We start from the raw sequence: 25,488 nt of genomic DNA on the forward strand, positions 1-25,488 counted from the left end.
CTATATAATTTGTAGTGTTTATATATTTCGCTATACAATTAATATATGTACAGAAATATAGGTCCGCCCCTAATTATATGAGTATTCACCTCTATTAATTAATCACACTTCTTAATTTTTTTTTTACTAGAAATGTTGTGAAGTTCTAATTTTGACTAATTTTTTAAATATAATTATATAATATTAAGAGTATGTCAGCCATCACACCCACCGAGACAAGTCAGCCTAATACCCAATGAAAAGTAGATGCGGAAGAAAAAGACATAAATCAAAATTTAACTTAACCGAAAACACCTAAAACAACCTCAAAATCTTCCAAGATTGGTTATCACGTGTACAAGCCACTAATACATTACCGAAGCACAAAAGAAAATATAGTCACAATGTCTTTGTCTCTAGAATAGGACTAAAACATAATAAAAGAGTAAGAGATATCCGTTAAATGGATGTAACAGCTACTTCAACACTCGGAATGATAGCCTCGGATGTAGTGGAAACACTAGGAGATCAAGCAAGTTCGGGCTCACAACCTACACAAGTGTAGAAGCAAGGGGTGAGCACCAAACAACACAGTACTCAGCAAGTGGACAACTAAAACTAAGTAAAGCTCAATAGATACAAGTACTCCTGTCCTCCCAACCGGCCCTCCTTAACTACAACCTGCATAAAACCAGCTCAACTCTACACTTGACAATAATAACAATAGTACAATCCACGAATACTCATCAATAGTCTCATCAATAAATCATATCAAGTCAAGTTCAGCATATACAGAGCAATAAAGGGGTAAACACTAATTCACAAATATCAACAAAATGCGATGCAATGCAATAAGATGATGCGTGTCTGTTCTATTGATACACATCCATTGAATTACAATCTGAAACTCATGGGAGACATTTCTGTCCATGTAACCTGCCACGGAGTGTGTGGCCGGACCCCTTTATTTCATAATACCTGTCACGAAGCGTGTGACCCGACCCCTTTTATTTTATATCATTTTCAGTCTCAATACAATATGTCAGAACCAATGCAATCAATTCATATTCATATAATTCACGATAATAACATGACAACAATAATAATTTTTCCTATCTCACATCAACATAGTCATTTCACATGTCCAAAATAAATTCATAATCACAACATATCAATTCCACCAATACATGTCATTAGATCACCATTTTATACCCCTCATCTCCATTTTTAAGGCCAATCATAAAGTCAATAACCCAATTCAATTATCATTACTCCCCAGTACACATAACACGGAATGACAGAAATACAAGCATCTACAAGCTTAAAATGAGGTTTAGAAATTTACTTGCCTTAATTAATCAAGCAATTACTCCGGTACTTGGGCCTTCCTTTTTCGTTGGGCCTCCAAATCAACGTAATCTAGTCAAATAAATAATCACAATAGGATTTTCGAAACTAACAACACCCTTATTACCGTATGTCTAGCCTAGACCCAAAAATTTAAGCAAATCTATAAACACGTTCCTAATCTTGATGCCACTTAACATGTCAACTCCCATATTTTTTGAATTTTAAAACTAGGGTTAAACCTCAATTAAATTAAATAATCGCCTTAAGACTTGAGCCTTTCGTAATGCTTCCTAACGATCAAAATCTATTCAAATACATAATCTTCATAAGAATACAAATTCAATGACACCCATATTGCTATATTTATTTTCGGATAAAAAATTGGGTCAAAAAGTCATCCCGAGTCATTGAAGTCAAATCTGAAATTTTCTTTCCGATTATGTTCATTCATGATAAAATAAACCCACATGTCAAATTTCAGCTAAAACGGATCATTATTCGACCCTCAAATCAAGATTTTATGTGAATAACCTTAGGGTCATATTTTCTTATTTCAGCGTTATTTCTCCACCAATATACCCTAAAAATATATTCATAATCACATAAAAATTTAATGGAAAGGATGAGAATAATTACCTTGACGCTTTGGAATGAAAATCCCCATTTTTCTCTTCTCCTTTATTTTTCCTTCCCCCTTTCTTTTCTTTCTTCCTCCGTATGTTTTTTTTCGAGTTTGTAATCGTTTCTCGTTGGTCGCTGTTCTCGTCCAGTTTGTATATATATATATATATATATATATATATATATATATATATATATATATATATATATTCTTTTTATTTTTATTTTCTTTTCTTTTATTATTATTTATTTTCTTTTTTTTCTCTAATTAATTATGTACTAAAATAACAAATTCTACTAACCTATTTTATTAAATATAAGAAAAGTGGTATAAGTATTAAATAAATTAACACTTTAGCCCATTAATTAAATTAATTATTTAAAATCATCCATCAATTAATTAACTGAAGTTATCAAATAGTTCAAAATTTTCAATTTAAATATACGGAATGAGTCTTTTATGAAGAAAAGAGGATCCATTCTCAAAATGACCTAACGGGTGATTACTGAGTAGTTTAACAAAATTCTTTTAATTTATTATAAACAAATAAAATGGAGCATTTTTTATTTATTTATAGTAAAATGGAAATAAAATTATCTTATTGTCCACACGTAATCAAATTGCAACTTGCAACTTGCAACCAGAAAAGACAAATCTAAATATATAATAAACCACTATATGCAGCTGTTTTGCAAATCTATTGTCGGCTGATTTTGCATTTGTTAAAAAACAGAAAAAACAATGACGAAATATTAAGAGTAGTATAGATTTAGGGCGGTTCCAATCTTAGTTCGATTCGATTTTAAATATTATTAATTTAATTTATTAATTTTTAAATTTTAAATATGCTAAATCGATAATCAAACTAATAATATATTTGTTATTAATTTTCTGTTTATCGATTGATTTTTAATAATTCGATTTTTGGTTTAACCAATAAAAAAATGCTTTCAAAATAAATATATAACTCCTCCAACAATTTGATGTGATACGGACATAAAACGAAACAGGCAAATCAGACATTCTTATTGTGAAACTCACAATTGAAAATCATTCATGAATCGATAACTTAATATTTTTTTTTATAAATTATTAAATAACTATTAACCAATAATTTAATACCAATAAATTATTAACATTTTTTTTAATTCATAACCTAATAACAATGAATCAATAATATTTTTTTCAATTCATTTATCCATCGATTCAATTTTTGTTGATCGCTATCAAAAACTACTCCAAAGCTTATAATTGTGATCCGTCGAATATAGACACGTGGCTAACTACAGAACCGAATTGAAAACGTATACGGTAAAATCCGCGGAGCAGGAAATGTACGAAAGCCCCCTTTCATTGAAAATTGAAAATCAGAAACTTCAATTGAAAAAAGGCGCAGCAGTAGGGACAGAAAAGATCAGAGACGTAAAAGAAAACGCAGTGTGTAATTTTTCACTTTCCTTCGTAAATATTTTTGCCTCAAATCTGTTTGACTTTTTTCTTCTCTCTCTCTATTTTAATGATTTTTTCAAAAAAAATATTATAGTGAGAATCATGTAAATCTACAACTTCAAGTAGCTGATTTTGGTTTAGTAACTAAATTATGAAATACTTACTTAAAATTGCGCCATAAACTGAATTTCATAAGAAATATGGCTTTAATTGCTGAAGAAATTAGTAATAAGTTGGGATAATTTTGTTTATTAGTCGTTAAATACTTAAAATTGCGCCATAAGATGAGTTTCTAAGAAACATGGCTTCAATTGCTGAAGAAATTAGAAATAAATTGGGATAATTCTGTTTAATAGTCATTAAAAACTTAAAATATTTTCTATGAAATATGGCTTCAATTGCTGAAGAAATTGAAAATAAGTTGGGATAATTTTGTTTAATAGTGTAAATGAATACTACTACAGTACTACTAATTCCAATTCTGATGATGCATGGAGATAACCTTTTAGAAAGTGGATAGCATCGCAAACCTTTTAGGAAGTGGATAACATCGCAAGTCTTCCACTCTATCTGATTAAAAGTGGTGACATTTGCAGCCATTTTAGTGCAATAAGAACTCAATTATGTAACATAATTAACTTAATTAAAGAAATTGAGATGTATTTGCCTTTCCTTGGTTTGGCGATAATTAGGAATGTCAGTTTCTTTGTAAGCTGTTAAAATTGTCTTCATGCACGTAACTAACGTGTCACTATTAAATTAAGAGTCCGTTTGAATTGACTTATAAGTTACTTATAAGTTATTTTTAATTTTTTTAAATATTTGACGAATCAACTTAAAATTATTTTGTGTTTAAAATAAACCCCAATAAATAATAAAGTTGGTTTGAATAAATTTATTTTAAACAACTTAGAAATTAAAAATAACTTATAAGTCAAAAAAATAAGTTGAACTGCATTTACTTATTTTTTTAACTTATAAATAATTTTTAGCTTATAAATAATTTAAAAAGAGCTCATCCAAACATGCTTTAAGTGTGAGCTAAAGAGATACTTTTTGATCTTCCAAATATAAAATGATACAACACAAGTTTAGTTTCTATGTTGTTTGACTTTTTGCGAGTGCTTAGTTTTAGAATAATCTGCAATATTTTTATTTCAAAAACTTGCACAGGAGAAGAAAGAGCCAAATTAAAATAAATCAAATTAAAATGACGAAGTTATTGATATTTCATTAGTATCTTTTTTTAATTAAAGACCCAAAGGGTCGGATTTTATTGGCAAAAAAAAGAAACTAAAATGAAAACAAAAACTAAATTAGACAAAAAAAGAAGGGAAAAGACAATGTAAATAGGAAAGTGAAAGCAAAGCTAAGGATCTGGAAAAATCCAGTTTCTCTTTGCGGGAACATCGAAACTCAATTCGAGTTCTTCGATCCTTTATCTCCTCCTACTCCTTGAGAACCTCAACAAAGCATAGCTGAGAGTGATTCGTCTTCAATGAGTAGAGGTATGTTTTTGTACCCAATTGATCTATAGTTGTTTTGAATTTGTGAGTTGAACTGAAATTTCTTGAACTATAGATCTATAGAACAGCACCAAAAACGTTGCCAGTAACAATCCCGTTTTAGACACTGAAATAAGTTTGAGAAATTCTGAAATCTACCACTTGCCCTGCCCCGTTTAATATTTTTTGGAAAATGTATGTTGACCAGCCCAGCACTCCCCTGCCCCACCCCACCTCACCCCGCCTGTGCCCTGTCCCATTGAGTGGATATTATTGGAGGAAAAACAGCTTGGGTGTCTTAACATTAGCGAGATTATATGTGAGCATTATTTGAGTCATAGAACTTGAGTTTTGAAACCATGCATCCCTGTTAGCTTACAAAGGAAAGTAACTTCTACACAGAAAACCAAAAAGAACACACAAAAAAATGATAATATTAATGTCAGAGCAGTTGATATGATGGCTATTCCTGCGCCATATTTACACAATGTATTGTTGGAAGGTGATTTTAGCTGTATATGATTGCGGTTCTAAATCAATATAATGTTCTTTCCTGGTCTAATTAGTTTATGGTCATAACTAACTCAGTAACTCTTGTGTATATTTACTATAAAAAATTTACCGTGTGAGAGCACATGCTCCTAATAGGTGCATCTACCAGTGATGAACGTGGCTCGACTTCTAAACTAGTAGTATGACCGACATTTGGCTTAAACTGGACTTGATGTGGTGAATGTTAGAACTTCTTTCCCGTTTGGAGATCATTTGAATTTTCCAGTTGCTGGCTTCTATCTGCCAAGTTGCGATGTTAGCTAAGTGAGATAAATCATTGGATCTATTGAAGATCCTGCTGATGCATTTTTATTTTGTTGGTGGTGCAAAAATATTGATCTAGCTAATAAGTGGCCTTGAGGGAAACCTTGGTTAAGATGAAATGGCTGGTAAAGTTTGTTCAAAATTTATTCTTTACAGTGAGACCTCCTAGTATGAAGAAAGAAGAGCTCTTACACAGAGAAGGTGGCTATTGTATGTTATCCCTCCTATATTAAGGTTAGCAAATCAGAAACAATAAATATGAAAATAAAAAATAGTATCCAAGTCCACAGAATTTACTGTGTGTTCTTAAGGAATTTAATCCCCTCACTGTACCCGAGGTTAAAGATTATTTCTTCCCAAGATAAAACGGATAAACTATTAAAGAAGTAGCGGTATCTCAAACTTCAATAATTTCAACGAACTCAAAAACCAGTAACAAAATCACACAAAGACTCAACTTTGTTTGTAAGAAAATATATGCAGAAGAGGGAGAATTCAATGAATTAAAAATGAGAGAAAAATTCTCTATTTATAGACAACAAAGGGTAGTGTGAACAAATGTTTATTATGGCTTATCGGAAAAGTTACAATCCTTCACAAAAGTCACAACCTTTCACAAAAGTCCAACTATTTAAAAAAGTCGCAATTTTTTGAAAAAGTAACAACCTTTCGAAAAGGTGACAACCTTTCATTTTTCATTCACACCTTTAAAATCCAACACTGTAAACACAGATCCTACAAAATGGAGTTTGAAGAGTGTAAAAATGAGAACTACAGTATTGCCTACTCTGTTGTCCATGGACTATAATCATCATGGGTTTATTTTTAATTTGTCTATGTACTTTGCTTCCATAATATCATCTCCAGAAATGAAGTCGAGGAAATCACTGAAGCTTCCTTCTTTGTAGGACAAGATATTTTGTTCGTTAACAAGCGCTGATGCAGGTCTAACTTTTTTACCAAAAGCTAGACTATGAAGGCTGACTATTGAAATGCGTTTTTTCTCTGAGTTAACTGTTACTCGGTGGACAACACTTTTGTATATCCCATTGGTTAATACTTCCATGTGATCTCCCAACTGAACAATGAGAGCTCCTTCAATGAGTGGAACTGAATGCCACTTTTCATCTCGGTCCATGATTTGCAAGCCCCGGTGATTTTGTAGAATGATGGATGTCATACCATAATCTGTGTGTGGTGGCAATCCTAGTGTAAGATCTGACTCAGGACATGCTGGATAGCAATTAACTGCCATGACCTGGGAGCCTTGTGCAATGTCTTCATGTAAGTAATTACTGTTTAGTGCTAAGCTCTCAAATATCACTTCCATGAGTTTTTCTTGCAACTTTAGTGCTTCCATCGTGTAGTTTCCCATTTTCTTCCTGCATGAAGAACTTCTTTAGGATCTTGACGAAATTTTATCGTTCTTGAACAGTAAGAATATGCATCTATATATAAAGACAAACTTATCTGCTAAACATATTCAGCAACGACAATGAAAAACTTACTTGTAACATGTGGGATTTGATGGCCACAAGTCAATCCAAGTTGAGATTGGATTAGCGTAGTGCTTGAGGAACTCTCTCCAAAAGTGTATTTTGTCTGTGACATGATTTAGACTAGTACCATATCTTATGGGGTCACGAACATTTGAAGACAAAAGATGCCTTTTATCTTGAGTTGGTAAATCAAAGAATTCACTCGCAGCATCTATGGCATCGTCCATGACTGACAATGGGATTCCATGGTTAACTACCTGCAAAATCATTTATTGCATGCATGCTGTTATTTTACGTTCAGGGTGAATTTCTGATGATTGACATATTTTCCTTCCTGTTAGACAACCTAAGTATCTCAAAATCTAGGATGTCTGTTTTAACAGGTCAACTGAAAATAAAAAGGAAGGGTTAAGACAAAGGGAAATGAAGATTAGAACACTAATGCACCATGTGGTATGACATGAAGTTTTTCGTTACTTGGTGCATGCATATTCTTCTTATTTGGATTTCTATCTCTATGAACTTCATGTGTAATGAAGTAAATACAAGGGTAATTAAAACTCTTATTCTAGCCAGTGCGCGATTGCAGGTAAACATGGACACTTCACGACAAGTAGTACCTGAAAGAAACCAAATTCCTTGCAAGCAACGTGTACTTCCTGGATTATCTGAGGCCGAAGAAGAGGGTGTTGCCGATGGGATAGATCTACAATTGGCAAGGATGTGTCGCGCAGGGTTCCATCGGGGCGTAGGGATGGTGGAAGAATGTAACGCTTGGGAACATAAGTTAGTCCCTCTTCAGTAAGTGTCATGACACTAGTAAATGAACCATTTGGTGAAGCTGAGCTCTCTCCCATTCTTCCCACCATATGTTGTGTTATGTTTATGACTTTTTAACTCCCTATTTATAACCAGAAAAATAAGAAGATATGCTTGGAGCTTTAAGTTAACACACGCGGGTACGTAGACAATTATTAGATAAACATAATGTAATATTTAATGATACCTTAGGATCGTAGAATGTTCTAAGTAATATTTAATATGATTATTGTGAATAAAAAGGCCAAAAATGTCCTTAAATTTTGTGAAATAAATAAAAATTCCTCCGTCTATAATTTGATTCAAAAATGTCATTGTTGTCAATACTTTGGTTAAATAATGGGTTGAAATGTCTTTTTTTCAAATAAATATATTATTTATTTTCTTTATGAACACATTCTTTTTCCTATAAAATAATTTTTATTAGTAAATGTTTATCCTACTTTAATTTTTAAAAAATAATTAAATATTAATTTTTTTTCTTATTTTATTATAATTATCTTTTATTGTTATCTAAATAAAATTAATGATGGACATATTGTGATCATATATATATATGACATATATTATTTGTCAGAAGGGTACATGAAATTATTCTATTAATTGATAAAATTAAATTAAAAAGAGAATAAATTATTTCTACTTTTTATTTGCTAAAGTGGTTTTAAAAGAATGAAAACGTAGAGTTTTTTAAAAGTAATATTTTTAATAGGAACAAAATGTATTTAAAGAGAAAAAATAAATATATTTATTCGGAAAAGATCAATTTTGACCCATTTAGTAATAATAATGACATCTTTTGGACCAAACTAATGGAAGGTATTTTTATTCATTTCACAAAATTAAGGACATTTTTTATCCTTTTCCATTGTTTATTGAGATAAGTATTTCCTTTTTTTGAGTTACTCTTTTATTCCACTCTCATATGTGTGTGCAATACACTCTCTTTCATTTTAAAAAAATGTCATTTCATATTTCACATAGACAAAATATTTCACTTTAACAATAAATAAATAAATTATTAGAATTAGTTAAAATTAAAAACTAAAGTATTATTATTTTCCCCTCAAAAAAATTATAAAATAAAATATAAAATATTTTTCTTACCCCAATCCACCACTTTCTCTCACCATATCCCCCCTAAACCCTAGTTTTTTAGTTTTATTTTTATTTATTAAATTTCTTTAATAAAAGTTTTTAAAAAATTTCTTACTCCATCTCCCCCCTTCAAATAATAATTTAGATATTTTTATTTTTATTTTTTAAAATTCTACCCCACTCCACCTAATTTTTTGTTTTTAAATTTTTTTCTCGTTTTGTGTTAGATATATACATATGATTTTAGAAAAGTATATGTACATATCTAACAAAAATTAAAAAATATATAAAAAATAAATATAAGTTGAAGAGCGGAGGGTTCAATAGAGTGAGTATAATTTTTTTTTTTTAAATAAAAATAATAATATTTTTTAGGAAAGAGTGCGGGAGGGGGTGAAGTATGAATTTTTAAAAAATATTATATAATTTTTTAAAAAAAAATAGAAAAAAGGACGAGGATTGTTGGGGGAAAGGTGGTGGAGTGCGTGATCAAAATATTTTAAATTTTATTTTTTAAAAAATAATTTCTTTAACTTTTAACTAATATTAGTAGTTTATTTAATTTTTATCAAGGTGGAATATTTTATCCATTTTGAATGTCATTTGACAAAGTTTTTTAAAAAAGCAGAGAGAGTAGAGAGAGTGTATTACACACACCGTGTTTCTCAAACTAATAAGTGATAGTTTATGTATGAAACTCACACTTTCAATAGTTTAGGTATGAAACACAAAAAAAAGTATAGTTTAAATGTGTTTTTGACGCTTATCTTTTGTTTATTTAAAATGGTGGATGTACGGTGTGTGCATTGTGTTACCTCTATCTTTGTGAGGTGGAAAAACTGTTTTTAATAGACGGACCTGAAGAGGATTGGGTTTACTAGATCCCCCTCCTGCTCAGGAGCAAACCCACATAAAGTAATGTTATTATTACTTTCAATATACAATAAGTTTTGAGTACATTATAATTTATATTCAAAGTCTTTTTTTCTAATAGTAATATTAAATATAGCTTTCTCATTAACTTTTTTCATGAATGTTTTCAAACAATTTTTGCACTTATACTAAATGAACAATACTGATTTTATGTTAAAAAAGGTGAAGCACCCATTACCTTTAGATTTTGGATCTGCTACTGTCCCTACTTTTGTGAGGTAGAAGGACTTGAGATAAAAAAACTGTTTTTGATTGACCCCAACTTTTCAAAATATGGTTGGAAAGAAATGCAAATGCAAAAAGGTATGACGAAAATGATGAAGCTTTTCGTAACATGGTTGGAAAGAAATGCAAACATAAAAAGTTATAATGAAAATAATGAAAAAAAAATAATATTAATAGTAAAAATATTAGAGATTACCAAAGTAAAAGAAACAATCATAGTAATAAAATTGAAGAATAAAATAATAATAATCGTTATTCCTAATTTTAATCGGGTTCAAATCAACGCACAATATATTGATGATTTTCAAATTAATTAACTTAAGAAATCGTCGTATAATTATTTTTACGATAAATTGGAACACCTATTTTAATTAAGTAATGCTTACACAAAAACTCCATCTTTGGAAATAAATAAATAGCTTATTCCTTTCAAGACAGGTATACTTCCTGCATTAGCTGAGGCCGAAAAAGAGGGTGTTGCAGATTGGTAGATCCACAATTGGCAAATATTTGTTGCACGGGGTTCCATCGAGGCTTAGGAATGGTGGAAGAATGTAAAGCTTGGGAACGTAGGTTGGAGGGTCGCTTATATCGGATGGATAATTTCACTTAACGATTTGATTGATTGGATATCCATTTTTAAATTTACTAATCCACTAGCCAATTTATAAGATATCGGTTAGTTCGGTAACATATTATCAATTATCGGATGGTGTATCGGATAACCAATAAGAAGTTCGTAGATGTCATGACCCCAATCCGCCGTGACTGACACCCACAATACTTATTCCAGTGGGAGAACCATTCTAACAGCTCAACAACAATAATCGCAATATGTACACAAGCTTAAAGATGCGAAAGTAGGGTTAAATCAAAGACAAGTGCTGAGTTTTCATAAACTCAGAAAACTAACTAGATATTACTTCCATTGTGCGGAATTAAACATCTCTAGGAACTGAAAGTCATCGTACCAAAACTCTAAACTAACAAGTCTAGAACAGGAGTACAACTCCAAATAGAAACTAGTAATAAATAGAAATATTGTCTGAACACCTAAGTCCTGGAAAAGAAAAGGACTAGAATAACGATAGAATCCACGACAGCCTGAAGGAACAACTCACCCTTGATCTCGAAGACACGATCACTCCTCTAGACGAGGTCTCTCCGCAACCGGCTAAATATGCCCTGTACTCAACAAAAAGGCAGAGAAAGTGTAGTATCAGTACACAAAGACAATGGTATACTGATAGGATTACGCGGTTAGCCAATAAGCAGATCATAAACAAGTAAATTCAATGTAATAGGCATATACATATACAAAATAAGTCAACAGCATCTCAATATCACAACTCAATGTCTTTCACATACTATAGTTTCACACAAGAGTCCTCTCAAGGGACCTAAAAACAATCAACTTTGTGTCAGAATGTGACACCCGATCCAAGTATATGACGTGGTACCCAATCCAAGTCATGTGTCAGAATGTGACACCCGATCCAAGTATATGACGTGGCACCCAATCCAAGTCATGTGTCAGAACGTGACACCCGATCCCAAGATATCACAATCACAAGTACATTCAATGTTTACAACATTTATACCACCAAGAACAGGTTCATCACAATGACAGGCCAGCAAGTGATCATTTCACACATAATCTAGCATGTTTCCCTATTCATATACACATATGCATGTCATGAAATAATTTAATAAGTATATGAAACGCATATGGGAAACTAGACCATTACCTACCTCAAATTCAAGCTTTGACAACCTTACAATGAAAGAGCATTCCCTTTTCGGGTTCGTTCTTCTCGTTCTTGGTTTAGAAACATTAAATACATATCAAGGATCAATAAATGACCTAACTATCCAGAAATATAACACAATTTCATTCCCTAGGTCAAATTCATGATCCTAACCTTACCATAGGGCTATTTCCCACCATAGATTTTCAATTCAACCCCCCAATGATTATCACCCATACTTCTAGTTTCTAAGAATCAAAGTATGAATCAAAGGAGTAAAAACCTTACCTTAAGCGTGCAAATCCGTGGAAAATCAATAGAAATCGCCCTAGGTCGCCTCTTGAAAATTTAAAAATTGATTGTTGTAGAAAAGACCGTTAAGTCACGACTATCCCGCTCTGGCGGGATATGCGGAAACAGTGAGCTTGGAGTTTGTGCTCCAAGCCCCCATTTCACAACATACCCATTTTCAAAGACGTATTAAAATATACCCTTCACGCCAACTTTAATTCCGAGAGTTTTACTCGTCCGAATGCGATTCCGCAAAGCGATAACTGCTCGGTATCGTCTTGGTTATTATCCTGTCCAATCAAATTATAAATTTGACCTCCCATCATTCACGTGATCACCCTATACTTCACCTGGCTCAGAATTCATCCAAGTTTGGCCTAGGCTCAAATTTTCCGAAGTTACTACCCAAAGTTTTATGGTCCGAAATCCTTCTCCATTGGCCTATCCTTAACGACGGGAACATGTCATTACAGTAGACTATTTGACAACGAGAAAGAACTTAAACTGACATTGAAAAGATGGAGCTGATTGAAGAAAAGATTTACCATACAAGCAAAAGTCAAGGATACATTAGTTTCAACTTGGTGACTCATATTTTTACAGAATTGCACACAATCAGAGCAAAAGACTCATGTCAATTAGCTACAGATTGAAAAATAAGTATAAGTATATGATGATTCTTAACGGGTTATTAGTTTATCCGATAAGAAAATTTAATAATCCACCCCCACGCCAATAAGCCGTTAATTATAAAATTTTAATCAAATCCCCAACTGTTTATTGGATAATTCAATATTAATAAGTCAATTTTGCAGTTGACCTATTGATTACAATTCGATTTTAACAGCCTAGGTTAGTCCCTCTTCAATAACTGCCATGGCACTACTAATTGAACCATTTGGTGAAGCTGATTTCTCTCTCATTTTTCCCATCTGTGTTATTTTTCCATTATGTTTATGGCTTTTAACTCCATATTTATAAGGAGGAAATTATGATGATACGGTTGGAGTTCTTTAATTATTTATCCAGGTATATGTGTAATGTAATCTATATATATATAATAAAGCTAGATATAACAAGATGATGTGACACCTCTCTATGACCTCCATTTTTATTTATCCTTTTTCTCCTTTTTTTGAGCATTTGTTAGTTTTCCTCCTCATTTTAATGTAGCTGTTATGTATATAATTGTTGAATAATTAATGTTTTGTTGTAAATATATTATATTAATGTTGATGTTCATAACTTCAAGGTGTAATTCTATCATTATGTGTGAAAATACCATACCTCCACCATCTCCTCATTTATTTTCTATATACACCTCTTGATCTTCCCCATGTTCTCAAGGATTAATGTCATATTTATTGTTATCTCTTTGTATGCCTTATGCAACAATATAAATATAGGTCTTGAAGATTTTATTATACACATTGGAAGAATAAGAAAACTCTCCTCTCTTGTGTCTCTTCATTTTTTGTATATTTCTGTTACCTATAATACATTTCTCATAGCTATTGGATGTTGTTAATAATTTTTAATTTTGATTTAAAGTTTCAATATGTATTTGTACTTTTGTAATAAATTTGAGTAGTGATTGTTTTCTATGTTGAATTGAGATGCTAATGTACGTATGTTTTCCTCATACATTTATCATTTTTTATAGAAAATTTTTATATGCTCTTGCTTTGCCTTTGTTTTTTTTCTTAAATAATTTATTTGTAATTTTTCATGGTTATAATTATTTTCTATCAACTCTTCTGAATTTATAAATTTTTCATCAAATAAGTAAGGTAAATTTATAACATATTAGTCTCAAAACTTTTTTTCTTCTCAATTTTTTTAGTTTCTTTCCATCTTTTCATTCATAATACTTAACAATTTATTTTTCTATTAAAAAAACTTAATTTTTTTCATTCGATTTTCAAAAGAAGAAACTTGACAATACAGAAAAGATCAAAAGACAAATATTTTCAGGGAGAAAAAAATATGTCAAGACAGAAATAATGACAATTCAATCACCATCTAGATCACCATCATCTTAAAACTTGACTTGTATTAGAAAGTTTATGAGAACACACTTCTATTCAATAAGCTAAATATATGCATTGACAATTTCTAGATATTTTAAGTTAATGAAAAAGTTGATGCATAATCTTATATAGATAGGCATAGACAAGATGATATGATACCTTTCTATAAATTAAAATATCATTACACCCTCCTTCCACTTAACAAAATAATTGTGAAACAAATTGGTACTTAATATTTATAATAGAAGGTTTAATTCAATTTATTTTACTAATACGCCATAAAATTCTTCTACCAATTTGGGTTAATAGCTTATATACTGAGTTAATGAAACATGAATAACTTGCCCATTCCCTTTTTTAAAATTCATCAAATAGATTGAACATATTACTTTCGTTATAGTATTACTTTGTGCATTTATGAATCTTTAAAACATAAAAAACTTCATAACTTGATTAAAAATTTTGAACACCGCTATATTTACACCTACTCACTAAATGAATATCCACATTTAAGGAAACATCTTCATTTAATCTATTTATGTCATGAATTCATAATATTAGACTGGTGAGTATGAATAGAAAACTAATGGAAGTTTTTTGTGTTTATATTCTTTTTTGGGTGATATAATGATGTGTGTTTTTTGAGAAATTTTTGATATTATTTTTTGAGTAGCAAAGACTAAATAAACAGATAACTTGGGTGGGCAAATATATAGTCAAAGATTTGCCAACAAGTTATTTTTATACATATTATTTCATATTTGCTTAACATAAAATATAAATGATGTTTTTATGTAACTATTGGTTTAATATTTGAAACTTAAGGTTCGAAAAAGACGTTTGGTGGATGTTATGATTTCTTCTGTTTAGATAACATGTTTGAAAGAAATATTTATAATAAAATTGATTCTAATAAAAATATACTTTTTGATAATTTTAATGTTTGATTATTAGAACAAAAATATAGATCGTGAATTTGATGGGCATTTGTCCATATATAATTCAAAATCAAATATTTTTCACTTTACAAGAAATTTTTAAAATTGAAATTGTGTTTGGTTATAAGTTTTCACAAATGATAGAAAATAGCATTTTATTTGAAAATCTAAATATGGAGTAGTTGAGAAGTTTCTCAAATTCATATTTCAACTTCAAGTTTAATTTAAATTTTTCATGTTTAAAATTAATTTTCAAATAAATTAAAAATTTCTAGAAAGAAGGTTAATCAATAATTTTTTATGACCAAACAGATGATGTAATGCGGATAAGTCCACTAGTGAATATACATACGTATAAGTGATCTAACTGAAATTTTGAACAATATAATTTCTCTTTTAATTTCTAGTGAATATATATATATATATATATATATATATATATATATATATATATACGTATAAGTGATCTAACTGGAATTTTGAACAATATAATTTCTCTTTTAATTTCCTATTCGGGGAGTAATCCAACTCGTTGCCTATTTGCTCACTACTATTGCCTCTGCGTTTCGTTTTTCTTGTTTGATTTGACATAGAGTTTTTTAAAAAATAATTTTAAAATAAAAATTTATAGTCTTAAATTTAAAGATATATAAAATATTTTAAAAAGTTCTTTAATTTTGTAATTTTAAACACATCATATGAAAAGTTAAAATTAAAAAATTATTTTACAAAAAGGAGATTTTTCTTTTACAATAAATTATATAAAATAAAAGAGAATTTTCTTTTAAGGTGAAGCCACCTTTGTCAAAATTTTGCATCAATACCCAGTTAGGAGGATTGTTTTGAGCATTTAAACTACTATTGTTGCAAGCATTTAAATTAAGTTTTTTTTTAATAGTGAGTGCTTTTGGACAGAAGTGAGAGAAAGTCACAAAAGGCTGTTGCAAAGAAGTCAAAAAGATGAAAAGCAAAAAGAAAAATGAAGTAACTTTTTGCTTGCAAAAGTTGACGGACGCGTAGAAAAACGATTAGAAAATTAACGCGTAAATTTTCTACGCATTTTCATCCTCTTATAAATAGAGGGCATTGTGCCCTCATTTAAATCATTCAGACTAGAGAGAGTAAAAATACAAAGAGAGCTATACACCAAGATAAATATTATAATTTTGAGTGTCCTCTTTAGTGAGTTGTTCCTTTTACAAGAGAGGAGTGTTAATTATTGTTTTTCTCCTTGTATTTGAGAGCACTGTACTTCCATATTTTCATAGTAAAATCCTTTTATCCCGTGGTTTTTCTCCTCTATCTGTTTGACGAGTTTCCACGTAAAATTCTCGTGTCCAATTTATTTTTATATTTATTGTCATATCAAACTTTAGTTGTGGTGCTTCCTCCCCCAACTGTGGTATCAAAGCCCTCGGTTATTCTGTCTGTTTTATGCAAAGGTACTATTCGTGAATAGTAAATTTTGGTGATGGTATAAATTGTCACGATTGTTCGCAAAAATATTCAGAAACGATCTAGAAGGGTGTGAAGCAAATAATAATGTCGAGTACAACAAAGTTTGACGTTGAAAAATTCAATGAGACTAATTTCTCATTGTGGAAAATGAAAATAAAAGCGATATTGAGAAAAGATAATTGCTTAGCTGCAATTGAAGGCAGACCCACAAATTTTACTGATGATAGCAAGTGGAATGACATAGACAGCAACACAGTTGCTGATCTACACTTGACACTAGCTAATCAAGTGTTGTCTAGTGTGAATGAAAAACGGTCAGCGAAGGAAATATAGGATACTCTTAAAGGATTGTACGAGGTCAATCTTTGCATAATAAAATATTCTTAAAAAGAAGATTGTATACTGTTCGAATGGTAGAGTCCATGTTAGTTACTGAACACATCAATACTTTGAATACTCTGTTTTCGCAACTTACAATAATGGATTACAAAATAGAGGGGACTGAATGTGCAGAGCTTCAACTTCAAAGTCTGCCTGACTTGTATAATCAACTCATTATCAACCTGATAAACAATACAGATAGTCTAATTTTCGATGAAATTGCAGCCATTGTCTTAGAAGAAGAAAATCGGGGCAAAAATAAAAAAGACAAACAAGCAAGTTCGCAGCAAGCAGAAACTTTTATGATGGTGAGAGGAAGACCAATGGAACGTGTCCCCAATGGGATTCACAATCATGGTAGATCTCAATCAAGAAGTAAGAAGAATATCAAGTGTTACAACTGTGGCAAGAAAGGCATTTTAAGAAAGATTGTCAGTTCAAGAAGAAGAGTAAACACCCTGAGTCATCAAATGCTCAAGGGAATGTTGCAAGTACCTCGGATGATGGCGATATTTTATGTAGTGAAGCAATATCAAATAATGAAGGCAGAAAATATTTCACTGATGTCTAGATTATTAACACAGGAGCAACATGACACATGACTTCCCAGAGAGAATTGTTCCATCAATATAATCCCATCTTAGGAGGGTCTGTGTTCATGAGAGATGATCATGCTTTGGATGCTATTGGTATTGGGTCCATCAAAATAAAGATGTATAATGGCATGGTACGCACTATCCAGGAGGTACGACATGTAAAAGACTTGAGGAAGAATCTATTATCTTTGGGACAATTAGATAATAATGGATGTTCATAGAAGACTCATGGTGGAGTTATGAAAATATCAAAAGGAGCACTTGTAGTGATGAAAGCAGAAAAAAACTTACCGCAAATTTATATGTGCTTAAAAGTGAAACACACCAAGAAAGAAAAGCATCAACCGCGTCAGCAAATTTATTTGAAGAATCAATGATGATGTGGCATCGTAAACTTGGCCATATGTCAGAATGAGGTTTGAAGATTCTTGCTGAGCAAAAGCTTCTTCCAGGACTCAAAAAAGTTTCACTACCCTTTTGTGAGCATTGTGTTACCAGTAAGCAAAATAGACTGAAGTTTAGCAGTTCCTCTGCTAAAAGCAAGGAAATACTTGATCTGGTTCACTCTGATGTCTGGCAAGCACCGGTAGAGTCCCTAAGAGGAGCAAAATATTTTGTGTCATTTATCTGCAATTACTGCAAGAGAAGTTGGGTGTATCCAATCAAAAGGAAGGCATATATTTTTTCAGTTTTCAAACAATTCAAAGCGCGGGTAGAACTTGAATCTGAGAAAAAGATCAAGTGTTTGAGGACAGATAATGGAGGAGAATACACTGGTGATGAATTTGATAACTTCTGTAAATAAGAAGGTATTAAACGACAGTTCACGGTGGCATATACTCCACAATAAAATAGAGTAGCAGAGCGGATGAACAGAACCTTGTTGGAACAAACAAGAACTATGTTGGCAACTGCAGGGTTGGAAAAACCATTTTGGGCAAAAGTAGTCAAAACTGCCTGTTATGTGATCAATCGAAAAACTAGCTGATTATTCTCGCCTACATATATTCGGAAATTTTACTTATGTTATGTACAACACCAAAGAAAAATCAAAGTTGGATCCATAATCCAGAGAATGCATTTTCTTAGGGTATGCTGATGGAGTCAAGGGGTATCGCTTGTGGGATTCCACGGCCCGCAAGGTGGTAATCAGCAGGGATGTTGTGTTTGTTGAAAACAAGATACAAGCAAAAGAAGGTAGCACTTCAAAAAAAAAATCAGAGACTACTACAGTTGGAGTTGAAGAAATAAAAGAAGTTCTAGTTTCTTCTGAAGCAGCATCAGAGCACAAAGAACAAGAGCAAGCTAAGATCGAAACTCCAGAGAAAAGCAACGTTGTTCTTCTCGTTTAGAGACGATTCTATTTAAAGAATTCTAAAGTGTCTTTTCAGGTAAAAAGACACCTTTTCAATTAATCTCCATCAGACATATGAAAAGCCTAATGGGTTTCTTCTTATTTAAATTAACCCTCATATTAATAGATATTTACTTTTAGCCACAAATAGTTTAAAACTTTTTTAGATCATAAAATGGGCTCCTTTAAATGATAGCATATCTATATACTAATACATTAATATGTGAGTCTATAAAATAAAAATTACTAACACTAATTTCACTAAAGAATAATTATCTATCAATAATATGTATTCATCGTGTGTGGCAAAATTTTCATTATACATACTGATCTCACCCTTTCTTTCAAAGATTTGAGACAAAATGAAATGTCTTATAAGTAAATTTTGATACATTAGACGCATTTTTAATTTAAGATTACAAGATTCAAAAATCTGATACGAACAATAATGAGTACTCAACTACTAGTAAAAGGGGAGAAAGTTGGCGGAACGCCTCGAGAAAAACTTCTTCAAGACTTTTTAATAATATTCTACGGAGCGGTCTTTTCCACATAAATAGCGTCAACCAAAGACCGGAGCATCTTAGCAGACACTGGAGAGAAATTTCTAGTAACTTCGTCGCTCCTAAATTATTTTCTGTGAGGCAATGAAATTTTTTAGGCGAAAGAAAGGAGAGAACAAGTGGAGTTTCAAGAATGACTTTGTTAAAATTACGTATCAATCAAATTAAAATGAATAGTTGAAATAGTATACATAAGATTTTTAAGAAATGCCAAAAACAGAAGAGTGCGCGACCAAGGCACGCCGCGCCTCTGTTCTCTGGTAGTTCAAAATTTTCCGAACTCAAATAAAACTCAAATCTAGCAAAAATTTAACTTTGTGAAAAAATGACCTGTGGGGGAGCCACTCCGAGTCGCGGACTTGTTCCTAGATAGTTCAAATTTTTTGAAAATTTTCAGTTTAAGTAAGGGTATGTTGGACAATTTTCTGAACAAGTATAGTCGGATTTGAACGATTTTTGAGGTTATTTTTCACTCTTTTTACTACCTAAAACCCTAGATTTTATTTTCCATCTTTCCTAAATCATCTCCTACAAGATTCCTCTAAAAATAAAGGATTTTGAAGTTCCTTATTGAAGACCAAACATCAAGATTACTTCAAGTTCCTCAAGATTTCTTCAATCTCTCTTCAAGCTTTACTCTACGGTATATGGGTCTTTATTCATGGGTTCTTCCACCCATGGAGTCCAAAGCCCTTTCAATAAATCTCTTGATTTCAAATATGATTTTCTTATGGGTCATTCTAATTTCTACTTAGGAGAATGAATCATGATTAAACTAATGATTATTGGTCTATTTTGATGCAAAATGACTTCATGTGAATGTATTGATGGTTTGCAAGAATTTTCTCTACTTAGCTCCTTAAATATTCTTGAAATTCACGGTGGACTATGTTACACACTTTTTAAAACCATCCAACAAGATGGCACTGTCCCATCCAACTTGTACAAAAGAAGAACAAGTATGCTCTGTTACATCCGCTTTGCCAAACGTTATGCTTTGTTAATTCAAAGACATTTATGTTCATCGTGTCACAAAAATAATGAAGGAGAAGCTTATGAATGGGGTGAAGCACACTTAGTTGTCGATTTATTGCAATCACAAATAGCTCGATCACTGCGTGTGTTTTTAACCTGATAATATATATATAAAACAGTGCTTTAGATTACTATAATTTGACAACATATGGGAGTTATACAACTTTACGGACAGATTTAATCGGTGACTGATGAGTTGATGCACGCCTGAATCATTCACAACTGCATAGTCTTTGGCCAACTGCGAAATAGAACCCTCAAGACCTTTAGCAGATGGTCTAAACACTTTGCTAACATTGTCAAATTGATCTCCACCTGGATGTGGCAAGCTTAGTTCAATTATTATGTTTATGCGAAGATTACTCATATTGACCTTGATCTTTCTCCATCAAAACATACCTCAAGATTAGTTAACATTTGTAAAATTGTTCATCACCATTATCGAGTTGTAAGTCCCACCTAATTACTTCATTCTCCTATTTACGTGCAATTTAAACAATGCTTCTCTGTTGTATCATCTTTTTTGGTGACATGTGTTGCAGTTGTTCATACAATTAGCAATTGGTCATGTAGCAATAACTATTAATATGTTTAAAGTTGCTTTTCTCTTTTTTTTTCTTTTGAGTTAAAAGTTGTAGTTTGTTCCAAAACAATTATCGATGTTGGGTGTTTTTGCGTAATTTGATTTCGCTATAGTACATGGTTTGTTTTACCTAATTCATGAACTAGATTTTTACTGAGATTTGTTTTAATTTATTTTTTTGATCAAGATTAAAGCTTATACATGTTAAATATGTGGAATGTTAGGAAAGCATAGGGGATTGCAGTGTGTGATTTAGAGGATGCTTATTTTAGCACAATTTTTTCTATTGAAATGGTTCTAATAACTTCTAGGTTATGGGTTTGCCTATATATCTTAAAGTTATCCTAGGATTTGTTAAGCCTATACAAACTGAATTAGCTTGTATCACTCTTCATTGATATTGTTACTTTCAAGCATATGACTATCCAATAAAAATCTATCTTCTCACCTAAAAATGAAGGATTTCATCCAAATTATTGGGAGAAACATGTAAATTTATATTTTGCAATAACAAAAAATAAAGCATATATCAAAAATTTTATATTGTTGAATTTTATCTATCATAACATATTTTCTTATATGGCTAAACTTAACATTGAACTTTCAAGAAGGATATAAACATTGGCAATTAATTATCTTCGCTGATTCAGACAATATCCAATCATCTTAACCTCGACAAGTAAATCGTCGTACAATGATCCACTTTGACCATTCACATAAATTGTATTTTATTCTTTCATATATCACAATTTACTCAAAGCTTTATTTAAATAATAGTAATATTATTTATAAATTGGCTAATTTATGACTTAATATGCACGTGCATTGCGAAACTAGTATTATATATAATCACCACCAGTATGGTTATCCTATAAAGTTATTATCTTATTGTCCACATGTGATCAAGTTGCAACCAGAAAAAGGCAAATCTAAATATATATATGTTTCTTCATTAAATCCCGGAATCCCATAAACCACAATATGCAGTTGTTTTGTAAATCTATCGTCTGCTGGTTTTGCATTTATTAAAAAAAAAAGAAATGCAGAAGAAGCAATAATATAATGAATAGTACTCTATTAGCTACCCCTTTTATTTATATTAATTAAATTAATATGACGCACGCACTAAAGGACATTTAAATATACATGAATCTGGTTTTCAAGAATTTCAACTCCTCATACACCGCGATTATGTTATCTCAACTCAATCTGCTTTTCCTTTTTTTTTATAAAAAAAAAAAAAAAAAAAAAAAAAACTCAATCTGCTTTTCCTTTTTTTTATATTACCAACATCCACGTTGTTTTCAATTAATTGGTACTACATTTATTTCAATTTAATTATTTCTTTGAAACAAGTTAAATCCTTTCTATGTTAGTTTTTAATTTTAATCATTCTTAATTTATATTTAAACACACTTTCTTAATAGAAGTGACACCGGACATGACAAGTTTAATAACACGAGATTTAAAAAATACTTTTTGATAGTTTAAGATGATAAGATAAAAAAAAATTCTTTAAATTTTTAAACAGTTAAATTCAGATACATAAAAGGAAATGTATAGGAGGTAATTTTTTTTTTTTTTTAAAACAACAAGTGAAAAAGGGGTCCCCCCCTTCCACCTCTCTTTTCGTTGTTGTTTTCCTCTTGTGTGTTTGTGCCTTGTTTTCTTTTGGTGGGGGTAGGCCTCTATTTCTTACTCCACTAACCCAAGAGTGTAGAGCTATATATATATATCATTAGCCTATATAAATTTTTGTGGGGAGAAATTTTTTGTATAGACAACTTTTGAAAAAAAAAACAGTGAGGAAGAAGGAAAAGAAAGTACTCATGATATGATTCAACATCATCAACAATTGATAATTCTGCAAAGGATGCATGCATTGATTCTTCTACTAGCTAGCTAGTATTATGCATGGTACGTTAATGTGCATGGAATATAATTGACATGTTTTTTGGTATTAACAAATGCATTTACAACATAATTTTCATTTCTAGTAGTACATTTTATTTAATTTATTCCCTCATATGTTCTCTTCCTTTTCCATTAATTCCTATAGTATATATATGGATGCTTTCAAAAAATATATCGACCTTCTTCTAATTCTTTCATGTTCATAACTTAAGTTGTACACAATTTATCATTGAACTTGAAGTTTTCTGCTAGGTCTTGTATATGGAAACTAATTAATTATTCAAAACAAATCAAGCATTTTGAGTTTTCAAGTCTGATAGTAATAATGATCAGCTTGGATATATATAATTTCTTTGATACTTAATTATCTTGGTTTCATTATTATTCTGTTTCCTTTCGTCCAGATTTTTAACTTGTTTGGTAATATAATCCATAATAAAGGTCAATTATATTACGCATGTTAATTTATTCTATTGCATTTACATATAGATAATCTGTTTTCCAATTTAATATGGAATTTTAATAACTACTTTCTTTCAATTTTCTTTGATTATGTTATTATACTGTCTTCAAACCAGAAAATAAAAAATAAAGTAGAATTAGTTAGAACAAAAATGACAATTTAATAACGAACCCACAAAATTTAGTGTGTATTCTTAAGGAATTTCATTTCCTCATAATTGTCCGGGGTATTTTGAACTAATTCCGCCACACTTCAAATTTTAGAATTTCGTCGAAACTCAAAATAATGGAGCAAATCACACTTGACGTTTACTTTTACTTAGAAAATATCACGATCCAATCCACCGGGCCGTGCGACACCTACTCTAACACCTAGATAGGAGAACCCTTACAGAAATAACATATGAAAGTTTAACAAAATACCAATAATAGTCTTAAGAATCAGGAATACATCATACTTGAATTATCAAAATTCTAGAGTTTATTACAAAATACTTTAACACCCCAAAGAATATTAGTCTAAACAGGTATAAGTGCTTCTAAAGATACAAAATATAAATAAAAACAAGACACAACTACCACCATAAGGAATGAAGAGTAGAAGCTGTCGGAGACTCATCTTCATCTTCATCTATGAAACATCAGTAACCCTGCAACCAGACTATGCAAAGTGGCATAACAAGAGTAGTATCAGTACAAACAATACGTACTAGTAGACATCATTGATCAACCCGATACCTACTGCATAATATAAAGAAATCGACAAGAAGAAAATATGCTCTTGAGGAATTACACCGCCAAACCTTTATGCACAAACTCTTATCATTTCCATTAACCTCATTAAAGTCGTTCAAACCCAACTCTCATCCCTTCTAGTTGGTCCGCTGCCAACTATAATCCAGATCAAGGCCTAGCCAGATAACTCATAGATGAGTTTTTGAACTACGGAGCTCATTAACTTTGTCTAAATAGTCTACTACCTTTAGCTTTCACACCAACATCTGGCCCTAGAATAGTTAACATCTCACTCGATAGAGGAAAACATTTAGGTGGGCTAAGGTTCATATTCTAACCAGCCCGCTGTGGCAGGACCTATTCCTATCTGGCGGCCTCGCCACAGCGGGATTCCTCCCGCCAGAGCGGCCTTTTATCTTGAGTTGGTAAATCAAAGAATTCACTCGCAGCATCTATGGCGTCGTCCATAACTGACAATGGGATTCCATGGTTAACTACCTGCAAAATCATTTATTGCATGCATGCTGTTATTTTACATTCAGGGTGAATTTCTGATGATTGACATATTTTCCTTCCTGTTAGACAGCCTAAGTATCTCAAAATCTAGGATGTCTGTTTTAACAGATCAACTGAAAATAAAAAGGAAGGGTTAAGACAAAGGGAGATGAAGATTAGAACACTAATGCACCATGTGGTAAGACATGACCTTTTTCGTTATTTGGTGCATGCATATTCTTCTTAGTTGGATTTCTCTCTCTATGAACTTCATGTATAATGAAGTACAAGGGTAATTAAAACTCTTATTCTAGCTAGTGCTCGATTGCAGGTAACATGGACACTTCACGACAAGTAGTACCTGGAAGAAACCAAATTCCTTGCAAGCCAGGTGTACTTCGTGGATTATCTGAGGCCGAAGAAGAGGGTGTTTCCGATTGGATAGATCCACAATTGGCAAGCATGTGTTACACAGGGTTCCATCAAGGCGTAGGGATGGTGGAAGAATGTAACGCTTGGGAACATAGGTTAGTCCCTCTTCAGTAAGTGTCATGGCACTAGTAAATGAACCATTCGGTGAAGCTGAGCTCTCTCTCATTCTTCCCACCAT

The 25,488-nt window shown here is 31.5% G+C and overlaps 2 protein-coding genes and 1 long non-coding RNA gene across 3 annotated transcripts; 1 reads left to right on the forward strand and 2 right to left on the reverse strand.

Annotated features, from left to right (window-relative positions):
• Positions 1-4,678: 4,678 nt before the first annotated feature.
• Positions 4,679-8,170, forward strand: LOC129886763 (uncharacterized). Its single transcript, XR_008766250.1, has 2 exons — positions 4,679-4,908; positions 7,810-8,170. It is a non-coding gene; the product is annotated as an uncharacterized LOC129886763 (long non-coding RNA).
• LOC129886762 (flavanone 3-dioxygenase 3-like) lies at positions 6,523-8,089 on the reverse strand. Its single transcript, XM_055961600.1, has 3 exons — positions 7,841-8,089; positions 7,230-7,477; positions 6,523-7,103 (listed from the first exon to the last, which is right to left on the reverse strand). Exons 1-3 carry the CDS (start codon positions 8,087-8,089, stop codon positions 6,533-6,535), a joined length of 1,068 nt encoding a protein of 355 aa, XP_055817575.1. The 3' UTR covers positions 6,523-6,532.
• A 16,576-nt stretch (positions 8,171-24,746) lies between the features above and the next one.
• LOC129884062 (feruloyl CoA ortho-hydroxylase 1-like) lies at positions 24,747-25,488 on the reverse strand. Its single transcript, XM_055958437.1, has 2 exons — positions 25,240-25,488; positions 24,747-24,881 (listed from the first exon to the last, which is right to left on the reverse strand). Exons 1-2 carry the CDS (start codon positions 25,486-25,488, stop codon positions 24,747-24,749), a joined length of 384 nt encoding a protein of 127 aa, XP_055814412.1.

This window comes from Solanum dulcamara, chromosome 4 (genome assembly GCF_947179165.1).
Source record: "Solanum dulcamara chromosome 4, daSolDulc1.2, whole genome shotgun sequence".
In the NCBI taxonomy this organism is placed as follows: Eukaryota; Viridiplantae; Streptophyta; class Magnoliopsida; order Solanales; family Solanaceae; genus Solanum; species Solanum dulcamara.